General features: G+C 39.6%; 1 protein-coding gene across 1 annotated transcript in view; it reads left to right on the top strand.

The window, feature by feature from the left end:
* Window positions 1-13966: 13966 nt before the first annotated feature.
* Window positions 13967-18309, top strand: part of plxna2 (plexin A2) — a 238166-nt gene continuing 233823 nt past the window's right edge. Inside the window, exon 1 of the mRNA XM_037684672.1 lies at window positions 13967-15160. Within this exon, the coding sequence (XP_037540600.1) occupies window positions 13967-15160 (1194 nt within the window). The remainder of the gene's footprint in view (window positions 15161-18309) is intronic.

Genomic DNA, 18309 nt, shown 5'->3' with positions numbered 1-18309 from the left:
TTCCAGCTCAGCCTTTTGTACACTTGATGGGACAGAATGACTCTGAATCTGCTGACGCTCACAGTGTTGTGAGGCTATATGCCATGGTTTTAATATAATTTCATGGTTTTTTTTTCTCTGATTCTACAACAGACACAGCTCAGAATTCAGAATGTGCTCCAGCGTATGTCACATGTTCAGTTGTATATTAAAACTTGGAAAATGTTCAAATTATTAAAATATGTTAGCGTTCAAAATCATTACAAGTCAGAATGGTTTTTAAAATCGTGTATCATTTCATTTGAGCATTTCATAACATTTCGTATAACATTTCTGAACCTCAAAATTATGTCTAATGTCAAAATGTAAATATTACAAAATCAATTGTTTTGTAACAAAATGGGGGGGGGGGGGGCAGCTGGGGGTCACAGTGGGAGTCAGTATTTTCATGAAGACATTTTCACAAATGAACTGAGGAAATTGGATACACGTCTAAAAACCTTCCTGTTTGGAAGCTGGCTGTTCTGTTTCTGACATGCAGCTGCTCATATTACAAAAATACTGATAGTTAAAAACTGTTTCATGCAACTATTGCATGATTAAGAAAAAAACACCTATAAGAAGACATGAGGAAAGAAGAACGACATGCAAGTCTGCTGTGGTTCAATTCAATTCAATTCAAAAATACTTTATTAACCCCAGAGGGAAATTAATTGTTGTTGTAACTCATCATCCTGGTTTTATTAGAGTTGTTCTAGAAGCTGATGGATGTGGACAGGAAGGATCTCTTGTAGTGGTCTGTCTTGCAGCAGATATGACTGAAGACACTCTGTTGTTGTATGACAGTCTGATGAAGAGGATGCTGAGGGTTGTCTATAATGTTCTTCATTTTATGAAGAATCCTTCTTTGAACAATCATCTCCAAAGGTTCTAGAGGAGTCCCCAGAACTGAGCCAGCCTTCTTTATGAGCTTGTTGATCTTTTTTTAAGTCACTTGCTCTGGTGCTGCTCCCCCAGCAGATGATGGCAGAAGAGATAGCGCTCTCTACAACAGACTTATAGAAGATATGCAGCATCTTGCTGCAGATGTTGAAGGACTTCAGCTTCCTCAAGAAGTACAGTCTGCTCTGTCCCTTCTTGTAGACACTTCACTGTTGCATTTCCAGTCCAGTCTGTTGTCCATGTGAACCCCAAGATATTTATACTTCTCCACCACCTCCACTTCTTTTCCCATCATGGAAATAGTGTTGGTCTTGTTCCTGTTTCTCCTGAAATCTACAATCATCTCCTTTGGTTTGTTCACATTCAAGATGAGATGATTGTTTCCACACCATGCCACAAAGCGGTCCACCAGTTCCCTGTACTCAGCTTCTTGTCCATCTCTGATACACCCGACCACTGCAGAGTCATCAGAATATTTCTGCAGATGACAGGAGTCTGTTTTGTACTAGAAATCAGTGGTGTACAGAGTGAAAAGGAATGGTGAGAGTACAGTCCCCTGTGGTGCTCCTGAGCTACTGACCACCTGGTTTGACACAACGCTTCAGTCTCACTGTGGTCTGTTTGTCAGGTAGTCTTTGATCCAGGTGATTGTTGAGGCCTCCACCTGAGTCTTCTGGAGTTTCTGACAAAGCAAATCATCTTCACCTCCTTAAACCTGCTCTTAGCTCGTAGTTTGTGGCTCATCTGACGAGGGTTTCATGTAAAAGATGTCTCCTTGGGTGTCTTAAAATAGCAAATTCACTCTGAACACTCATTAAAAATTCTGTAGTTCAACATGTTCATTTTATGGCTTGTTAGGATAATTAACAAGTGTGGAACGACAAAACTCAAGTACATTTTGTAGGCCACATCTATTAAAATAAGGACTTGTCACTGTGCAATTATCGCTAAAGCAAGCTCACCTACATGTGTAGCGGCCATCAAAGCCGAGGCTGTAGAGGGAAGCAGAGCTGTGAGAGCTAAACCCTAAAAAAGTTTAACACCGAGAAGTCTCTTAAAACAAAATAAAGTCCCTTAATTATCACTGCTCTATCAAAAAATTATAGATTTTAATGTAAGACACAAAAGTTTAAAATGTATAAAAACATCATTCAAATACCCTATTATTACGCACACTAATAAAAAACATAAAAATTAAGATAATTTTTTATGAAAAATATGTTTTAAAGCAAGTTTAAAGGCATCAAAAGTCTAACATTTCTGAACCCTTTCTCCTACTAATGGTCAAAGACTTGTTAACTTTATTGTAAACCTTCAGTGGTTTTGACCAGATCTTCAATATGCAGCACATATTCAAAAGAGGGCAGCACGGTGGATCAGTTGGTAGAGCTGCCACCTCTCAGCGAGAAGGTTGCAGGTTCAAATCCTGGCCCGGGAAATTTCTGGGTGGACTTTGCATGTTCTTTCTGTGCATGCGTGGGTTTTCTCCGGGTACTCCAGTTTCCTCCCACAGCCCAAAAACCATGCATGTTAGACAGATCGGTAACTGTAAATTGTCCCTAGGTGAGAGAGAGAGTGAATGGTTTGTCTTGTTTGTCTCTATGTGTCCCTGTGATGGACTGGAGACCTGTCCAAGATTTTCCTCGACTCTTGCACAGTGACTGCTGGACATGGGCACCAGTGACCCCCATGACCCGGAAAGGAAGACGCGGGTAAAGATGATGTATAGATGGATATTCAGAAGCACAGTCTGGTCATTGTTGAAGTGATGTTCTGTCAAATAGTTGTCAGTAGTTAGCACCGTGCAGCTGTGACATCACTGAAAGGATGTGAAATATGGAGATCAGAAGTCTTTATACATGCTGGGCTAACAGCTAGCCAAAGAAGAGCTAGTCTTTAAAATTTGTGTTTAGGACTTGTAAAACAAACTCTTTCTTTAAAAAAAAAAAGTTGCAGTGTGAAAGAGTACTACATAAGCAAATAATAGACCTTTACATTTTGGCATGACACTTTGTTTAGTTTGCAACTGAACAGTATTTGCAATACTGTACTTTGTAAAAATAAAAATAAAAAGCCACGTTTTGCTTGCTTTAGCCTAGCCTGGATGAAGATTTCCCTCTTTCTCTATACCATGCAATGACTAATGTCAAATATAATGAGACTGTCCCTTTAAGGCCCTCTTTATACACTACACTACTAAAGTAATTTTAAACAGATTTTTTTCTTTGTTTGCGATTTTAACAAAAATGCTCATGTGCTCATGTTGCACCACTAGGTGGCGAGTATGTACACACGACTACAACTGGTCCAGAATGCAGCAGCCCGAATTTTAACCAGTACAGGCAAAAGAGAGCACATTACACCAGTTTTGGCCTCACTGCACTGGTTACCGGTTCACTTTCGAATCCAGTTCAAAATACTCATGTATGTCTACAAATCACTGAACAGTGTCGCGCCCCCCCCCATCTCTCTGATTTGCTACAACCGTATGTCCCACCACGCTCCCTGAGGTCAGCGGACCAGTTGCTCCTCACAGTTCCAGGAACTCTTCTTAAGCGCAGAGGTGGCAGGGCCTTCTCTGTAGCAGGACCAAGACTTTGGAACGAGTTACCTCTGCTTGTCAGACAGGCCCCCTCCCTCTCGGTTTTCAAGTCCCGTTTAAAAACTCACTACTATTCAGTAGCTTTCAACACCAGATGATCTGTGTTTTGATCCTGTACGCTCCACACTGATTTGTCGTCATTATCTGCATCGTTTTTATGTCTATATTCTGATTTACCTCATTTCGTATTTTGCTTTGTGTGTTACCTGTTGTTTTGTCTGTACAGCACTTTGGTTGGCCTTGTAGCTGTTTTAAGTGCTTTATAAATAAAGTGGTATGGTATGGTATGGTACATTTACAACAAATAAAGTACAAAGAAGATGCATTTTTAGATTGATTAAATATTCTTCTTAAACAATTGTTGCTTTTTTACTTTGATCATTTTATAAATTCGTATTGTAATGATGATAGGATTAAGAACAGAGATGCAAACAGGAAATCAATAAAAACATCTCAACCTTTATTTGAGTTCCTCGAGCACAAAGTAATAGTGAGCACGCACAAAATTAATTGCTACAACATCGCGTCCACACAGATAAACCAGAGCAAAACTCTAAGAATGTCTACATTATTTTTGTAATGAATAAAAGTTAAAAGAAACTTCCACCAAAAATTTGTGGGGAAATGTGGCACAAATGCAGAAGAAACCCTTTTTTAAATGTATTTATTTTACAAATGTCCAACGTAGAGTGGACAAGGACAAATCTTTAAAAAAAACAACAACATGGTTTGGGGCAGAGATAATTAACTTTTGTTTTAGCGCTAATAATAATATAATAATAATTTAAAAAAATTCTAAATACTGTACTTGTTATAATTTGGTATTATGTCCCATGTATGATGTGCTATATGTCGCACAAAGCAAAGTAGAATGCTGACTACTAATACCACTAATACTCTTCAATATTTCAGTGCTGTGGACAAAAGTAGCTTTTCCACACTTTCCTGTGGGACTGAGCTGACTCACCACAATTACTTCCCCTAACTACACCCCCCTCACCGTGGCTATCACTACACCTCTGTATTGACTTTCAGAGGGACAGGATAGTGCGGCATCGGCACCATGCTTTCAGAATAGTTATGGCCCAGCCATTTGATCATATGTGTTGCGTGTCAATCAAAAGACTTGATTCCCCTCCAGCCTGAGCTGAGGTATCTGATCTCGTGGTCTCCACTGACATCTCGCTTTCGTTGTTTGTTCTCTTCGCCCACCGATGATTCCCTGTTTGCTCACCAGAGCCCTTTACAATTTAGATTTATGGAAATGCCTCCAAATGGAAATCTGCTCTCACAGGTTGACAGACAGTGATGATGAGGTGAACACCACATAATTCCATATACACCAGTGGTGGGAGTGCCTGAGAAGGTCACGCCTCAGGATTTAACCTCTAATTTAACAGGAGGAGTACACAGGAGCCGTTAGTGGAAGCAGGGAGTGAAGAAAAGAATAATGTATGCACTTCTCAATGAGCTTGTAGCTTGTATGTGTGCTTGTGTGTGTAGGCTTGAATATCTGCTCATGTTCAGTTTGTAGAAGACTATTACCTTGCATGTGACCATATGAGTAGTCCTAAGTGTTTGAAGAAGGTGTTGGGTGTGGGAGAGCAAACAAAAATCACTACCATGACAAAGACACTGTAATTTCTCACAGTGGACGTCAAGGGTTTTGGGCATAATAGCAGTGTGTTCATCTCAGAGTTTAAAGTGTAGAAAGTGAGGGGTTGGGGCTGAGCATAAACAAGGGGAGCTAGAAGTGCACGATGCAGCTACTGCCCATTATTCCAAAACACATTTGGTTTTTACTGTAAGTCCAAATAGTAATTGTTTTATTTAACCTTTATTTATACAGGTTAGTCTCATTGAGTCATGAGGACTCATTTTCAAGAGAGACCATTTTTAGACAGGCAACAAATGGTATAGACAACAATACACACCATCCATCCATCCATTATCTTTACCCGCTTATTCAATTTTTTGGGTCACGGGGGTCGCCGGTGCCCATGTCCAGCAATCCCTGTGCGAGGTGCTGGTTACACCCTGGACAGGTCGCAAGTCCATCACAGGGACACATAGAGACAAACAAGACAAACAACCATTCACTCTCTCACTCACACCTAGGGACAATTTAGAGTTACCAATCAGCCTAACATGCATGTTTTTGGTCTGTGGGAGGAAACCGGAGTACCTGGAGAAAACCCACGCATGCACGGAGAGAACATGCAAACTCCACCCAGAAAGGCCCCCGGACCGAGGTTTGAACCAAGGACCTGCTCGCTGAGAGGCAGCAGCTCTACCAGTTACGCCACCGTGCTGCTACAATATACACAAATAAAAAGCAATTACAATAAAAAATAGTCAGTGTTTCCCCTACCATTAAACAAACAGGGCACCCCACCCTGTCAGCAGAACCGAGCACCCTACCTACCAAACCCCCCTTCCTCTCGCCCCCCGTTGACAACTGCCAGCACTGAAACAGCGCTAAGCTAGCGGTGCGCAACACAGATACGCTAACTAAAAAGCTAGCGGTACCACCCCAATTCCCTGCTCGAAAACCTTGAGTACAGACAGCGCACAACAATAAGATCTATTTCTGAAAACCCCAGTTTTAATTTCAGTTTCTTTATCAAGTTTTCAACATATGGCTTAAAAGAGAGCTGTGCATCAACTAAACTTTATAATAATCTAAAAAACTAATTAAAAAAAGTGTCTCTCTGTGGCTCATCAGTGTCACCATGATATCTACTCGCCCTGTGTCTCTCACTTCCTGACAGTGCTCTTAATTAGACAAGCAGACAGAAAAGTAGAGCAGAAAATAGCCCTCAAAGAAACATTAACTGTGTGAAAACCATAAATTGTTTTAAAAACATTCCTGAACCATAAGTGTCTGATAGTCACTCATGTCATTTTGCATGAGTTTAAAGTGCTTTATTAATGAAATATGATGAGCTACAAAGGCCCTTCTTCAAAAATCATAAAACCTAATTTATAAAAACCGTCGAGTTTGAAAAAGAGCTGGGTTTTATGGTATTTTATTTAGTCTTTGTTACATTGTACAACGACTACCAAAAGTCATAGCACACTATTCCCAGTCCGATCTCTGTACATTTATGTTTTTTTTTTTTCCAAACATGTGGGTGGTGAAGCAGATTTAAAATTGTGTTGAAACTGGAATAACGGGTGAATAATAACTGTTTTAGTGCTAATGCACTGGTTTTACTGAGACAGCCTTTTTTCTGTCATACTAACAAGCTTTTATGTGGAATATCTGTGTGTGCAGTGGGATGCTTTTAGCTGTATGCCTCTACTATTCTTACTAATTGAGAGGCGGGGGCATGTTGAAACTCTGCGACTGCTTTCACTGCAGTGGAAAGCAAACGAAGGCCTCGCTGCAGGCCTCTGAGCTCAGCTGCTCATGCGCAAATGCACTGATATGGGTCACTAACAGAGACAGAGCTATTAGGCACTGAATGCAAAGTGCTCTGTTCGAGTGCCCTTGGAGCATATGCTTAATTGTGAATAAGTGTGCATTAATATAGGATGTGTCACTAACTTGCGGCTCATTTAGCTGCAGCTCGAATTCTTGTCACTCCAAAAGAATAAACAAACGGAACAGTTTAGTAAAGGTCAGGTTAAAAAATGTGCACAATGATGAATTTAAATCAGCTGTATACTTTTTATCACTGTCCTGAAGCTATGCAGGGATCTGTGATGCTAATGTTCTGGTAATTTCCACCTTTTTTCATTTTTAGGGCCTGTAAAAGAGATGAAAATGTACTTGTAAAACATAAATGTTTTTCATATGCGTCCTACAGAGCAGGAAACCAGAGAGCTTGGGGTTTTCAGGGTGTTATTGCTCGGCTTTGCTGTTGTGTCATTTCCTTGTGGTGGCTGGCAGGACGAATGGATGCCACGTCGTTTTTTTTCTTCTTTATGGGAGGATGACAGCTCCGAACACTGGAGCAGAGAAATCCATTTCCTATCAAGCCTAGAGAATGTAAAAGTGTAACTCAAACTCAACACAAGACGTCTCATTGTCACTTCTGAATAGCAGCAAAGACTGAAGACGAATGGAGAAACTTCCACTCTCACTGCTTTTTTAAATAAAATTAAAAAAAAAAAGTTATCTGGGCTGATTAAACCTTTTCTTTTCACTATGCAAGTTGTCACATAACATAAACGCTCACAAAACAAGATATTTTAGACGTTTGCTTTACTGAAACATACAGATTTTTTTCCTCACAAATCGTCTCTTTGATTTGCAGCGTGCCCCTTTTTTACTCCCGCGTTCAGATTTAACGCTTCACATTAATCATTCTGAGAATAACACATTAATCTGAGGCATGAAATTATGATCTTCTTTTTCTTTTTCAACAATGAATTTAGCTCTGTGAACGGATTTGCTTTATGCTCTTATCGTCTTGTTTTGTCCTTGCTGTAAATAAGAGTCTAGAAGATCAAACAAATGAGGCTTAAGACGCGGTGACACAAAGGAAGAGGAAAAAGCAGAAAAGCAGACCTGCTGTCTGTCTCCGCTCCAGAGGCTACATCCCAAACCTCCTCCGTCTTTTTGCAGGCAGCCCTCCTGTCCTCCGGCTGTTGTTGCCACAATCTTCAGTGACAATTTGTGAAACTTATTACTGTGCATGTTCTAATATCTTCGTTTATCCATGTCTCAGACTGCCTGTTAGTATTTTATGTTTTTAATTGGCAGCGAATCTAGCTGTTTTGACCAGGATTGCCACAGTGATTGCATCATGTGCAGTGGTGGGGGAAGTGCTTCACAGTGACGGAGCACAGGCAGACGGTCAAACCACTCAGAAGCTGCAGGGCCGAGCGTGCCAACACACTGTTCTGTGTCCCTGGCTACTCGTTGTGAATAGAAAGTTTCATAAAATCTGTCTTTTCTCTAAGCCACGATGACAGCTTGTGAGTGTGCTGGAACAAAAGTCTCCTAATCTTCTGCTCTTGTGTTTTTGCCTTACATCAGCTAAAGTGATAATCAGATGAGATGGGCATTTCAATATAGAGCCTCTTTTGATGTTTTCACGTTGCTCGTCACCAAACGACGAGAGGCGAACAAGAATGTGTGTATGTCAACATAATATCTCTGGACAATAATTCGATATCGATATATATCACGATATACTTTTATTCAATAACGGTGATATGAGTTTTAAGCACATTTTTTGATATTTCGTTATGATTACAGCGTTTCATTGATGCATTTCTTTTTCTGTTCGGGTTGAAGCGGCCGCTTCAGTTTCCACCCGGACAGAAAAAGGTGCGACACAACTACGTAAGTGTGTGGTGACGTAGATGTTACGCAGAGCTCGAGTCCAGAAGGAGTTAGCAGTAGCAGGCTAGGCTAATCTCCAACGCGCGTTAAGTTTTCGCTTCAAAATGAGTTCCCATGACCGTCAGAATGTGACTGAACAGGGTTTCACAAGCGAAGAGAAAGCAGATGACATCACTGATAAGAGAGGAAGGACTAATTTGGTGGTGTGGAAGTGGTTCCGCTTTCTAGTTTCAGTCAGTGTGCTGCAAAATGTGACAGAGTCGTTCCAACTAGCGCCGGGAACAGATCTAACTTGTTCCACTTGATATAGAAGATGCTGAGAGTCACAAGATGAAGCACAATAAAGTTTGAGCCAACGTGTCCCTGAAACAACACCCCCAGCTCTATCAAAAGAGAAACACGTGCAGCAAACGTGGGTTAGAGTTATGTTGTTGTTTAAAGTTAAAACCATTAATATTGACAAAGTTAATAGTTTTATGTTTATTTGACGGTGATTTCAAAATTTTTGAAGGCTAAATACAAATAAAAGGTGAACATTAATTTATTTGTACATTTTTGTACAGTTTTTCTGAGGCTTTTATGTTGTTAATATCGATATTGAAATTATATTGTTATCGACCGCAATTAAGAAATATATCGTGGTCAATGTTTTGGCCATACCATACCACTTTATTTATAAAGCACTTAAAACAGCTACAAGGTCAACCAAAGTGCTGTACAGACAAAACAACAGGTAACACACAAAGTAAAATGCAAAATGAGGTAAATCAGAATGTAGACATAAAAACGATGCAGATAATGACGACTAACCAGTGTGGAGCGTACAGGATCAAAACACAGATCATCTGGTGTTGAAAGCTACTGAATAGTAGTGAGTTTTTAAACGGGACTTGAAAACCGAGAGGGAGGGGGCCTGTCTGACAAACAGAGGTAACTCGTTCCAAAGTCTTGGTCCTGCTACAGAGAATGCCCTGTCACCTCTGCGCTTAAGAAGAGTTCCTGGAACTGTGAAGTTTTGACCATATTGTCCAGCCCTATGTCCAAGTCGTACATTTTTGGAGTTAATCAAATTTAAGATGACTACCACAGCTAACTGATATGAACCTAAACCACAATTGTTTTAATTCTGACACTTTTACAAATATTGAGCTCAGATTTGATATGGTAGATATCACATGATAATGTTGTTTACTTGGTTTGACTAAAGCAGCTACAATTTATTTCTCAGCACAAGATGATCTTAGTCTAAATCTCACATAAACTCTGGCATGGAAGGTGGAGTGGTGATGTGCATTCCTACAATGAATAATGGGCTTTAAAGTGCGTATGACATTAAATGTTTGTAATAAATAGGAATGGCTTTTTTAAAAGATAACTTTAACAACGGATTGCAAAATAGAATAAATCACACCACTGAGATGAACACTTGTTGGGCTATTTGCACGTACAGTAACAGGAAGTGATGACAAAGGGGAACGCCCGCATGTGAACAGGGCGTTACTACAATGGCCAACGACAAAGACGGTAGAGAATAATCTGAAGGTTTTTTTTTTTTTCATTATTTTGAGTCACTATCAGAGATGGAGGATCCAGGGTTCAAATGATGTTTCAATAAACAAAAACCAGGGCGTTCCCATTTGATGTCACTTCCTGTTTCACTTTGGCCATGCCAAGTTAAAAAGAATATGTGACAAAATGGGTAAAATCATGTGTGCTAAATGTCTTAAATATTAAGATGTTTTCTTCCATTTTTTGATTTTTTAGGAAATGCATGTTACAGTAACTTTAAAAATTCCTATTTAATATGACAGAATGAATCTCTTGAGTTTTTATTGCTACCGTTCACTTTTCTGCCTCCAGTCCTCAGACACTGTAGTCTAGTTCACACTGTTTAATTTAAAAGTCGGTTATATTTTGCATTGAAGACATTGAGACAACTTTTTCTTGTTAAAACTTAGTCAAAGCAGAAAGCAAACAAGCTAACAAAAGAACAGAAAAAATATTTACATCTACTGACTTGCGCAGCTTTGGAGTGATATAAAGGTTGCCTTTAACATTTACCTCAACCGTGATGTTATTTATTGCTTCAACAGTCGTGCCCCACTCTTTATTTTTAGGTCAGCTGGTAATTGTGTTTAGGTATGAATCATTCCCAGCTGCATTTATATGTTAATGTCCATCTTTGTTAATGCTGAGTCCCAATAAACAAAACAAAGATGTTGCTTTGAACTGCAGGGTGCAAGAGGCAGTGCTGCGTTAGTGCCTTTTCTTTTCAATCTTCTCCACAGCTGCAAAGCTCAGAGAAATCTGTCATGTGCAACAAAGAGGTGGTCAAGCAATCAATTAAAACAAAGACTTCAGTCCCTCTGTTGCTGAGAGCAATATGAATGGATAACCTTGGTGGAGGCTTTTTTTATTTATACCAGTCAGAGGCTCTTTTTTCCTTCTTTTGCAGCTGTTGCCACACCATGACCGAGTGATGCATAGATTTCTTACAGAGACTAGGAGGAAGAAGAGATGGGAGTAAATTCTGTATACATATATACAATAAAGGGCGGGGAGTGTAGCAAAAGCCCCAAAGGGCAAAAGGCTGTGTGCAAAAAGCTAGCTCAGCAGGAGGTTTATTATACCGCCAACAGGATCCACTTTACACATCCAGCGTGTACAAACTCAAACAAAGGAGCGTAGCAGTGTGCAAGCAGCAGAAAGTGAGGGTCTAGCTCTTGGTGCAGTTTTTTTAGTGGAATGACACGTTTATGACCATGCTAATAAAATGCCTCTGGGACAGAGCACCTCCCACACCTCCGCCTATACACACGCCAAGAACAGCTTGATTGGGCCTTAAGACGTGTGTTTATGGGCACAGTGATCAATACACTTCCTTAGGGTCTATATTTAAGACAGAGCTGTGCAGCAAACCTGTTGATAAAAGTAGGGAGGGATGGAACCCCAAGATGGCCATTACTCGAGATAGAGCGAAGTTTGTGAAAGGGCTAACATCGCTCAGATGGAATTCCAAATCAGCTTTACAAATCAAACCTGCCTTTAACAGAGTAGCCTTGATGTTCAGTGTCTCACCCTCCCTTCTCACTTAAGGTTGCATGTGCTTGTTAATTCAACATGCAGTCACTGATTATTCCAGCCACGTCTTTCACCCTTGATTCTCCCTGCCCTCACTGCTGGCAAATTTAAATCCGAAGCGTGACAAATGATGTAGCGCTGCCTCTGACACGTCTGAGCCCTTGGCATCACCATGTCGTTCCCCAGCTTACCTCCCTCAGCTCCACAGTAATTACCCTTGTTGGATCACTACGCCTGATCATAGTTGATTTTGGGATGCACTGCCTTTTACCCCATTCGTTAGACCATCACAGTACTTGGTTCTGATTGAGCACACTGATAATACACAGGGAATAACACACACATACACACTGTGCATACTGTAGGTGAGTTCTTCTGTAAAGGATTTGTCTACAAATGCTGTGTTATATGCACACGTAGAACACAAGTAGGATAAAAGAATAAAAAAGCACAGTAATGTTTAAAAAATATATCCCTAATATATTCCAGTTTGTAAACTATGCCCCTTAAATGGCAAGAAGTGATAGGAAGGGTGGGTGGAAGTGGTTTCCAATTTGTTTTTGGTTTGTTCCAGTAATAAGATCCAGGCCTTTTCTTCCAGTGGATGAGATAATTAACTCCTCGGGACAGACCACGTGGAGCTCTAGCTTTTAATTTATGGCACATGGAAAGAGATACCTACAGCTAAGCCTTGGCAGGTTTGCTTAAGTCGCAGACTTCTTCTTCTACTTTTATGTTTTCAGTGACAGATAAAGAGATAAAGTGACAGGTAAAGACAGAACAGAGGACAATTTTGGGGCACCAGTTTTTTGGGTTGTGGTCAGTTTAAAAAAATGTGAGAATAATCATAAATGTATGATTTCAATAAGCTGGAAGATGGTTATACAGTATAGACAAAAGAGTGCACACTTGTTGGAACTTTTGTTTTTGGATATGGCAGCTATTAATATGTTTTTTAAAATGTTATTAGGTTACCTTTTTAGTAACGGCTCTGTTGTGGAGCATGGATTTTTTTCCTGGTGCTCCAGTTTTCCCTAACAGACTAAAAACATGTATGTTAGACTGGTAACTCTAAGTTGTCCCTAGGTGTGAGTGAGCGTGTGAATACTTTTTTGCCTCATATGTCTTGTGGTCATGTGATGGACTTGCCACCTGTCCAGAGTGTACCCCAACTGTCAGACAGTGACAGCTGGACATGGGCACCAGTGACCCCCGCAACCTAACAAGAAAGATGTGGGTAAATATGGATGGATGGATGGATGTATGTTATTTAAACTTGAACACCTTACACTGTATTGTACCACATTTTAAAAGTTTGAAACTTTACACTTCTTAGTCTGATGTGAAAAAACTCCTTGGATGAGTAATGAAATGTCTTAAAAATAAATAAAAATACATAGTTGCCCTTAAAAAAACTTTTAGGACTTAGTTTTATGTCAAAATAAGACAGCTAAAGCTATCTAGATGTACAGTTAAAAAAACATTAAATGGTGTTACAACGTTCCAGAGATACATTCTTTAATGGCTTGAAAGGCAGTGAGTCACAGTCGTGTTTTCAAGGCTGAATGTGGGTAGTGTCTGTTATGGTTTGTGTTGGCTGTTCTGTTCTTAGAAACCTCTTACCCACTGTATGACAGAAGCAGCATCAGTATGAGTCAGGTCAGGCTAATTTCCCCTGCTGTAACCTAACTCTCCTTCCTGCATTGTCTTGCTTTGTCTAGCAACATCTTTGGAATGTGCACCATAATGGTTTCCACAAATTGTTTTCCCCAATCCTTCTTCAAAGTCAAACACTTTACTGTAGCTGAACATGTAGTGTCTTAACTTGGCAACATACTTTTCCATTTGATCATGTGAGTTTCTTTGTGTGAAATGTGATTCATGCTGAATTATCTAACTTTTTCTTTTTTGTTTCTTGTTTTCTCTTTCCAGAAACATGTGAAAACTCTTGTGAAGGTTTGGCCTCCAAGTTAGCCTTCATCACGGAAAAGAAAAGGATTATTTTTCTTAATCCTTTCATTCATTTTTTCTGCTTACTCAGCAGCTTTCTTTGAGACCCATTAAACATGGATGACCATAAATACAGAACTTTAATGCCTTACAACAAGATATGGGCAATAGCTGCTCTTCTAGGCATCTGGCTTTTGGTAATTCCTGCCATGAGCAATGGACAGACTTTCACTAGTTTCCATCCTGAACGACGGGACTGGGTTTTTAACCACCTGACAGTCCATCAAACCACAGGTGCATTGTATATTGGAGCGGTCAACCGTGTATACAAGCTCTCAGGCAATCTGACCCTTCTTGTTTCCCATGATACAGGCCCAGAGGATGACAATAAGGCCTGCTATCCCCCTCTGATTGTACAACCATGTTCCGAGCCCCTTGTCTCCACCAACAATGTCAATAAACTTCTCCTCATTGATTATTCCCAAAATCGTCTGTTGGCCTGTGGAAGCCTCTACCAGGGTGTGTGTAAACTCCTCAGACTGGATGACCTTTTTATCTTAGTGGAGCCCTCACACAAGAAGGAGCACTACCTCTCCAGTGTCAACCAGACAGGGACAATGTATGGGGTCATTGTCCCTTCACAGGGGCAAGATGGCACCCTGTTTATCGGCACTGCAGTGGATGGCAAACAAGACTACTTTCCCACCATCTCCAGTCGAAAATTACCACGTGATCCAGAATCTTCTGCCATGCTCGACTATGAAATGCACACTGATTTTGTGTCCTCTCTCATCAAGATACCATCAGACACCTTGGCACTTGTCTCCCACTTTGACATCTACTATGTTTATGGCTTTGCAAGCGGCAACTTTGTTTACTTTCTGACTGTTCAGCCGGAGACGCCAGAAAATAGCATGTCATCAAGCGGATCCAGCAGCGATCTCTTTTACACTTCTCGCATCGTTCGCCTCTGTAAAGATGATCGCAAGTTTCACTCATACGTCTCCCTGCCCATTGGGTGTGTGAAGAATGGTGTTGAGTACCGACTACTGCAGGCTGCCTACCTTGGCACACCAGGCCACATTCTTGCAGCCTCGCTTGGCATCAGTGCCCAAGATGATGTGCTCTTCACCATCTTTTCTAAGGGCCAGAAGCAGTTCCATCGGCCTCCAGATGACTCGGCTCTCTGTGTCTTCACCATCCGAGACATCAACGCACGAATCAAGGAGCGTTTGCAGTCCTGCTACCAAGGAGAAGGAAACCTAGAGCTCAACTGGCTTCTTGGGAAGGATGTCCAGTGCACAAAAGCGGTGAGTTGAACTAAAAATGTGTTTATACTGAAAGCATGAAAATACTATTTCTCGGTACTTGTTTTTGTATGTACATCTCTGTATATACAAAGACAAGTTTTGCATTGATCTACATTAATTTGGTATGCTGTGTTAATGAAATAATAAGATGCTCTGTGGATAAAACAGGATCAAGTTTTTCCATTTCATTTTTGTTCTCCACGACCTTAATTGGGCCAACAGACATTTGTGCTTACATCTACAGTAGTTGATTTCTCTGAAATCAGATAGCAAACAGTAAGAAAATTGCCTAAGTTTCTCAATGAGCCTCGACAGCACAGCGAGTTAGTAGGGCATACGCTGTAATGAAAATAAACACAGCAATCATCCGGAAATGTTTTCAACTGCCTGGCATTTCATGCTCTCTATTATCAAATGACTTTCACACTACATGTAATGATGTCAAATTGTTTTTGCTGCTCTGATATAAGCGCACATCCTCTTTCAAGCGTGTTTCAGGGAGAGTGAGTCATAAATTAGGCAGCTTTATGTTTATTTGCAACCATTAAAGCGATTTTCCCCAAGCACACAGGAAATAAATATTCTCTTCTTCTGGATCAAAAATGTATTTTTGTGTGGTTGGGGGGTGGGGGTGTAGATAACGGAGTATATCAAGGGGCTGTTCAAGTTATTCTGCTTGATATCATTGATCACACACCAGTTCATTCCTTTTAAAATCCCTGATTATCTCATAATAAAAAGCTGTGTATCTGTAACTGCTGTCAAGTAGAATTAAGGTTCTTGATCTTACATTGGGTCCCAAGAGACTGCAGTCCTTTGTGTTTTTATTATTGAATTGCTAAACTAAGATTATTTAAATGAATGACAGTTGAGCTACAGTTATGCTCTATGTCTAAACAGACATCAGGAAAACTATGCATTCATATACTGTATATACTACAGGATTGAATAATGTCTCTGTCCTTCACTGTGATGAGAACCACAAGTTAGCTTCTTATTGTGCTAATTCCCCTCAGTGAACTCAATGGACCACTCCTAATAAAATCTGTAAATACATCACTGGCATGGCATCATTGGTGAAGAGGAACCCATCTTGAAACTGGATTTTGTTATATTAGCTCCACCGAGAAGGTAATATAAGATGTTCGAAGTTGCAGACTAGGCGTGAGGAGACACAGTGGTGTTTGGCGATGACAATGGTGTGGTTGGGAGACTCGTTAACCACAGAAACTCAAATTAAAACGTTTGTTTCAGCTTGTCTGAAGAGTCCTCCCCATGATCCCAGTATGTGGTGAAGGTTGCCAGCTGTTACCTGCACAGCTGCACCTCCCAGTCCATTCTGCAGTCATGCGCTGCCCATGATGTTCTGCTGTCCTCTTAGATTAAAGGCTACATGAGCAGTGTTTGTTATGCCTTCAAACTGAGAGGATGTCACATACAGCCTTAAAATCACACTCTCACGTTCAATAGGCAAACCAATACATCCATTCTATAAAATGGATTATGCAGATAGACATCTTTGTCAGATAGGAGTGTTACATGTTGCATTTAGCAGCCAGATCTGTCGGCTATGCTGATGCTGTTGGGCTAATGTGTGACTGCTTTCAGATGGACAATTCTGTATTGTCCTAAAAGAATAGGTTTAGAAGCTTAGAAGCTCGGTGTATCAGATTCATCAAAGGCTATTACTAAGCCCCCAGTTATACAGGATGATGACCTTGCTAGGGTGTAAAATAAATCAGCCAGAACATGAGTGGTCTTTGCAAGGACTTGGTGAGGATTTAAGTTGTGTATTAAAAATTTTGTGGGCTCTCTATTACACATAGTAGCATGTAATAGGTCCAAAATAGTTGTGAGTGTGCAGATTAATCAAGAAATTATGACATTTAACACAAAATCTTTTTTTTTCTTACATTACTGTATTGCAGTGGTGTAGTCTACATGATACTCAGGTATGCGGAGTATACCCACTATAAAAGATTAAGAATTTCAGTATACCCAAAGTGCCCAATGATACATGACATATCATTAGGCATATGTCATTGATACGTTAAACGGCAGTTAAATGCTTCTGTAACAATTTATCTGTATGCAGCGCTTTGCTTTGATGCTGTTTTATAAATTCTATAATGTTTTTAATACGAAGCCAACTTTTGTACAACGTTTTTTGTTCATTTATTCAAATATAAGCATCAGAGAATTTTGGAAACGTTCAATATGCTTAAAAACCAAAACAAATTGACAATTACATTGTACTAACCTTTACTTTGACTTCTAAGCACAGTATACCCACAACAAAAATGTAGACTACACCACTGCTGTATTGGCATTATTCAATTCAATTCAGTTCATTATGTATCAACTATGAAATATAATATTTAAATTTGTTTTGCAAATCACTTTTATTTTACAAAAAGAACATATATTTCTTTACTCTCACAAACAACACAAGGATTTTTATTTTCCAAAGCAAGTTAAGTTATTTTTGTTGAGGACTTACAGGCAGATTTTTAAGCATCTTAAAAACACTTTAAATGTTTTGTTGAATTGAAATATTTCTTTATGTGATTTTTGTTTTAATTTGTGTTAAAACTTTTAACTCATTTTTATCGAGTCATTAAAATTTCAATATTCCACTACAGTAGTCCCTCGCTACTTTGCGGTTCGTTTATCGAAGACTCGCTCTATCACGGTTTTTCAAAATAAGATTGGACATGATCCACAATTGGCTGATTGATAGATGAGCCGCATGATCGGCATGGAAATTTTATTTAAAATAAATTATTTGAAATTATTCAGCACCTCTGTGCAGCCCACACTGCAGGATAAGCTTTCTGCTGCAGCTGATCAGCTGTTCTCTGTGCAGAGAGGAAAAGTGGGCGTGGCCAAAAACATTTGCTGGTCACTGAGAGCAGCAGAGGTAGAGAGAGGGAAACCATGACATTCTGTGCTCTTTGAGAGCGTTTAGAGTTTAGAAACATTGTTTAGAATATTGCAATAGTGTGGGAAGGGATTAAAACGCCTTTATATATATATATATATATATATATATATATAAATATATAAATATATATTTATATATATATATATAAATATAAATTTATATATATATATTTATATTTATATATAAATATAAATATATATATATA

The sequence above is a fragment of the Nematolebias whitei genome, chromosome 11 (assembly GCF_014905685.2).
Source record: "Nematolebias whitei isolate Nwh7 chromosome 11, NemWhi1, whole genome shotgun sequence".
In the NCBI taxonomy this organism is placed as follows: domain Eukaryota; kingdom Metazoa; phylum Chordata; class Actinopteri; order Cyprinodontiformes; family Rivulidae; genus Nematolebias; species Nematolebias whitei.
Note: the sequence above shows the minus strand (reverse complement) of the source record. Positions and strands in the feature narration are given on the sequence as shown.